Source organism: Echinops telfairi, unplaced genomic scaffold, assembly GCF_000313985.2.
Source record: "Echinops telfairi isolate 266 unplaced genomic scaffold, ASM31398v2 ScPeMD7_22;HRSCAF=79, whole genome shotgun sequence".
Taxonomy (NCBI): domain Eukaryota; kingdom Metazoa; phylum Chordata; class Mammalia; order Afrosoricida; family Tenrecidae; genus Echinops; species Echinops telfairi.
In genome coordinates, this window is record NW_022103919.1 from 3,572,071 (window position 1) to 3,577,694 (window position 5,624).

A 5,624-nucleotide genomic window follows, 5' to 3' on the forward strand; every position below is an offset into this window, starting at 1 on the left:
GGGGGGGCATCTAGGGTGAACACAGCTGCAGGCCGAGTTTGAGTCTGCTGCTCACCTCCCTGTGGTAGCAACCACCCGCACTTACTCAGAGCTAGCCCCTCTGGGCTAAGCTGAACTGGGACCCCTGCTTCCACAGTAAAACAGGGCCTTGGCCTCGCCTGGAGGGCGTAAAACACCAATGCTGCCCCATCTCCACCACACAAGGGCTGACCCAGCAGGTCTGAGTGGGACCTGAGCTTGCTCAGCTAAGAAGCTCCAGGTGATGCTGCAGGTGTGAGCGCTCAGGATGGAGGCCTGTCCCTCATTTGAATGCTCTCTCAGCCTCGAGAGGAAGTAGTGGGTGGTACAGTTTGGGCTCCACTAACCCCCGTTGCTGACAGGTGAGTCTAACTCACAGGGACCCTATAGGCCAGGGCAGAACTGGCCCACAGGGCCAGGCTGTAGATCTTTGCATGAGCCAACTGCCTCCTCTCTCCACTGAGGCTCAGCTTAATTCAAACCACCAATCTTCTGCTCACAGCGCTACGCCACCAGGGTTCCTTCGCACTTGACTACTGGCCGTGACAGAGCTGGCAGTTTGAATCCACTCCACATATACGTAACCGCATGGGCTTTGCTTCGGGTTTCAGGCCCAGGGCCCCCCATCTCTAATGAGGCCTCTCAGCCCCATGCCTACCACGCTATATGCAATACTCACACCACCACCCCACCTTGTGACTGCCCCCCTTGAGCACCTGTCAGCCCTGCTCTGTGGGACACAATTCCACCCGGAGTGGGGCCGGGCTGAGAAATGCTGTGGCAGGCGAGCCCACCCAAGGGACACCTCGAGACCGTGTGGGGTGGACCATTACCTGACTCCTTCCACTCAGGCCCCCTGGGTCCTCCTTCCCAGGACCCTCCCTTTATCTTCAGGTCTCCTTCACCCCCTTCCCTTCCAAGTCCTGTCCACATCTGATGAAGACGATGACTCACGGCCCCTCCGCCCAGCCCGCCATCCGACCCAGCAGAGCAGCAATTTAGCAACACAGAACACCTGAGCGAGGATGCCCACACGGAGCCAGCGTGCGAATTTTGAGCAGCCAGTGGGATGGGCATGTCCTGTCCGGGGCCAGGCAGAGCTGACTGGGTTTTGTGGATTCTCCCTGAGTGTGAGGTGCCACTGCAGCAAGGGACCGCCTGCTGCTGTACACTTGAACTTGCCTCCTGAGCACAGGAGGGCAGCACCCAGCGGCTCCACGGACAGCCTGGAGCTGAAAGGCAACCCAGTGAAGCAGGAGCTACCCCACAGCCACCTTGGTGCTGTGACTCCTGCCAGCGGGTCTGGTGTCTTTTCATTCCTGCCCCTGCGCCTCAAGACAAAGGAAGGACGACAAAGGAAGGACGCTTGGCTAGCACAATCTCTCAGCGCCATGCTGAAAGTCCGGGCGGGAAAGCGCTAAAAGGCCAGACCTGGGGTAAAGACACAGAGGCTCCAGCAGGGGGTGCCCTATCCTGCAGAACCCGCTGCGGCCAGGAAGGTGCCAGCGGTCGGGAACCCTGAAGGTACAGCCTCCCCTTGGGAGTCCAGTGCCCAGGCTTGATTCAAAGTAGAAGCATGTGGGAGGAGAGGGCGACAAACGACTTCAATTCAGTACTTCCAGAGCCCTGCCTGCCCTCAGGGAGCTAACAGTCCTGGGGCAACGGCCCTGAATGTCAAGAACACACCCTGAATTCCTGCTCTAGAAGCCACTCTGCTGGACACGGAAGTATCAAGGGAGTAATCCCGAACTTGGCTTCTCCTGAGTCACCTGTGAGCCAGATTCCAGGGCCAGCCCACCACCCACCGCTGTGAAGCCAGTCACCCTACAGGGACCCTGAAGGGCAGAGTAGAATTGCCCATAGGACTTCCGAGACCAACTCTCTTTGGGGCAGCCTCAGCTTTCTCCGAGGTTTGAACCCACCGCCTTGACAGTCAGCAAGCCAACGCTGGCTCTGAGGGTCTGACCACACATCAATGATGGCAGAATCCCTGGAGGTGGCACCCAGGGAGCCTCCTTTTTCAACTCTCCTGAGCATTCCCTGTCAGCCTAAGGTGAGAGGTGGGTGGGCAGGGGGAGGGGAGGATCAGGAACCGTATCTTAGGGAGCTGGGCCCAGAAGCCCTTGGCTTTCCAACAGCTGTTTTTAAATCAGTAATCTCGGTGACTCCGGCATTAAGTTATTAGAAGACCCACTTTACATAAGAGTCCTTGACGGCTGGCTCAAGGCCAGATCCACAGCAAGAAAACTCATCAAAAACCCAAACTAAAAAAAAAAAAAAACCCACTGCCTTCAAGTTGATCCTGACTCATGACAAGAACTGCCCTTTTGGGCGTCCGAGACTCTAAGTCTTTACAGGAATAATCAGCCTCATCTTTCTCCTGCAGAGCAGATGGTAAGTTCGAACTGCTGGTGTTATGGTTAGCACCTCAGTGAACAGCCTACTATGCCACCGCTGCTCAAGTCTCTCGACCCCTTGTCCCTTTGTAAACTAATCAGGAAATGACGAGAAAACTTAGGTCAGCAGTTCAAAACCACCAGGCATTCCACGGCAGAAACATGAGGCTTTCCATTCCTGTAGAGCTACAGGTTCGGAAATGCACAGGGCAGTTATTTCTGCCCTATGCCATGAGATCACTATGAGAACTGACTCAACGGCAATGAGTTTGGGTTTAGGTATATCGTGTTATGCATAGTGTGATGCCCTTTTTGTTTTTTTCAATATAGTAAGGGGATCTAGTGGGGGGGAAATGAGCACGTGGCAATACAAATATTTATTTGAAAAGCTGAAAAAAATCAAGACCAATTGGACAGATACAAAACAGTGAATAAATGAGATTGAGGGTGATTTTCATTTGCACTGTTATGCTTACCCTGTTTATTTCCCTAAATGTTGGACGTAAATTACTTTTATTTTTTAAATTTTAATTTAAAAAATGAATAAAATAAAGTTCATTTGGGAAAGGCAAATTACCGCTTTTATCAGGCTCCTGTGGTGTTCTTCAAACTTATCCAGGAACCTGGTCCTCCGTCCATCCGCAGGACTGGAGGGGCCGGATTCAAGGGAACCTTCTTTCAGAACCCAGGGGTTAGTTAGCCTCAGGTCTGAAGATCCCTGGAGTGAAAGCCTACGAAAGCTATCATCTGGACGAGGCAGACACTTGTTGGAGACGCACAACGACAATGACTTCCCACGGGACAAGCCATAGAAAAGGGGGCTGTGGCAGAAAACTCTGAGACGCGGAAGAACCCGGCCCTCCTGGCAAGCCTCCACTTTCAGAGGTCTCCTCGTAGTGCTGGGGGTCGGCTCCAGACCCTCGAAATCAAGTGAACAGCCTGCCTTTTTAGCTTCCACGTACATATTAAGTGGGAGGAAAACGGGGCTTTCTACTCGCATACAGTCTGGGAACCCCACAGGGGTGGTTCTCTCCGGTCCTGTAGGGTGGCTACGAGTCGGTGTCTATTTGATGGCAGTGGATTTGGGAGTGCCTATCAAGGTTATGTTTATGCTGCAATCTAGTAAGTGTGCCATATGAAAACGGCCTGAAATAGTGTGAGAATGCCGAATGGGGGCACACGTTGGTGGGAAAATGGCACCGAGAGACTTGCTCAGCCACAGGGTTGCCACAGATCCTCATTTGGTTAAAAAAAAAAAAAAGTAGCGAAGCATGATAAAACGAGGTGCGCCTACCTATTTACAAAAACAAAGATTCTAGGAAGCCTCAATCTCATTGCCGGCAACAGCAACAGAAAACAAACAAACAAGCGCTAGACGGAGACCAGCAGTTCCCCAAGTCCTTCTAAAAATTATGATCTTCAGCCGGCAGGAACTATTTTTGCGTATTCTTTATGTGAATTATTCACTGACCTGCCCTAAGGATGGGCAGACTTAACCTAACCACCCACTGCCTTGGCTTTTGAGCAACTAAAAGCAAAGCCATCGCCACTGTCCAAGGGCACTGAGTTGATTCCAACTCACCGCAACTCGGTAACCAGCCCCAGCTTTTCCCCCAGGTGCAGCTCGTGGGGTCGAACCGCCGACTTCTCAGAGAGCACCAGGGTTCCCCAGCTTCGAATGGGAACTGTTTGATGCAGAATGGACTAGTGAGGACCAATGCTTTGAGGCCAGAGCAAATTCTGGCCAGCGACCTGGCCATTTAGCCTGACTGACGAAAGCGGGCCTCGCCAGACTTCACGTGGGTGCTTTCTGTGGGTTCCACCGTCCACGTGGCAAGCGACGCCTCGATTCCGTCTTCCGTAACAAGGTGAGGTGTCCTGCACCGTTCATTTCCCAATCGAGGACAAGCCAAATGAGACCTCCTCCGACCTCATCTGGGGTCACTCTTGCCCCTTCAAAAGCAGCAAACGTGCCCCAGCCGCGTTGCGCTGGCCACTGGCGCGGCCTGACCCACGGATTCCATCCCAGGTGTCCGCTTGGCCCACCATGCTCCCGCGCAGGTCTGCAAAGATCGCGCTCCGTGAGCTCCACCTTTGGCCATCCTACAAGCCCACCGCCCAGACCCCAGCTCAGCAGACCTCGCGCGCGCTCATCGTTTTCTTGGATCCGCAGTGCGTTCACCTTCTAACGTACTTAGTGCTATTGCACAGGTACTTGGTGGCAGACCCCGCGGCCGCCCAGGTGAGCGCCTGGCTCTGCCCCGCAGCGCCCGCGCCAACACGGCGCCCACGGAGCGCGCCCCCGGGCGGCACGCCCTCGCCGGGGAGAGAGCCCGGCGCCCAGCGGGCCCGCCCGCCGCGGGGCGCACCTGGCCGCGTGCTTTTGCCTAATCGACACCTGAAAAATGGGTTCAGGGAGCCGTTCAGAGGTCCATATTCTATTTCAAGTCGTTTGAAAGGCCTAAACACGACAGTTCGCGCCAAGTTCCACCACCACGGCAGACGGTCCTGGAAGGTTTAAGGCCAAACAACAGCAACCTTTGTGTGGTCGTCGAAGACGAGTAACGGATGCCAAGGGTTCGGGTCCAGCTCGAACGACAAAAATAAAAAAAATAAAAAAACCGAACCGGTGGGACAGCAGCACGGAAGGACCGCGCCCCCGGCCCTCCCGCCGGCGCCGCACCCCACCCCGCCAGGCTCGCGCCCTCACCGTCTCCCCGCGGACGCCCTGGGCGCCCCTCCACTGGGAGGGCACCGACACCACGCCCGCCGTCTGGTCCTGCAGCGGCCCGGGCCGGCCCGGCCCCTCGCAGCTCTCAGCCGCCGCGGTCGCCATCGCCTCAGCTCGCGCTGTCTGCGGCCCGGAGCGGCCCCGGGCCGCCGCGGTTGCCATGGAGACGGCCCCGCCCACTCGCGCAGGCGCCCTCGGGCGTGACCCCCAGGGCTCCTCCCACCCGGGCCCTCTGGGAACGCGAGACCCGGATGTGAGGCCCGCAGCGCCATGTGCAATTGGACGCAGCGCACCTTTCGCGGTTTGGGGCCGAGAGAGGGACGATTGGGGGCGGGGAGGGGGCCGGTCCAACGAGCTTGACGGGTTTTAGACGACCTGCTCCCACGAAGGGCACGGATGCTGCTCGGCTGAGCGGAGCGCGGGAGCACGGCCCCGCTGCCAGGCTCAAAGATGGCGCTGAGCGGCCCGGCGCGCGGGGC

At 56.6% G+C, this 5,624-nt stretch overlaps 1 protein-coding gene across 1 annotated transcript in view; it reads right to left on the reverse strand.

Moving 5' to 3' along the window:
* The window catches only part of DYNC2I2 (dynein 2 intermediate chain 2), a 27,158-nt gene extending 21,851 nt beyond the window's left edge, over nt 1-5,307 (reverse strand). The window contains exon 1 of the mRNA XM_004713272.2: nt 5,125-5,307. Within this exon, the coding sequence (XP_004713329.1) occupies nt 5,125-5,307 (183 nt within the window). The remainder of the gene's footprint in view (nt 1-5,124) is intronic.
* Nucleotides 5,308-5,624: the final 317 nt, after the last annotated feature.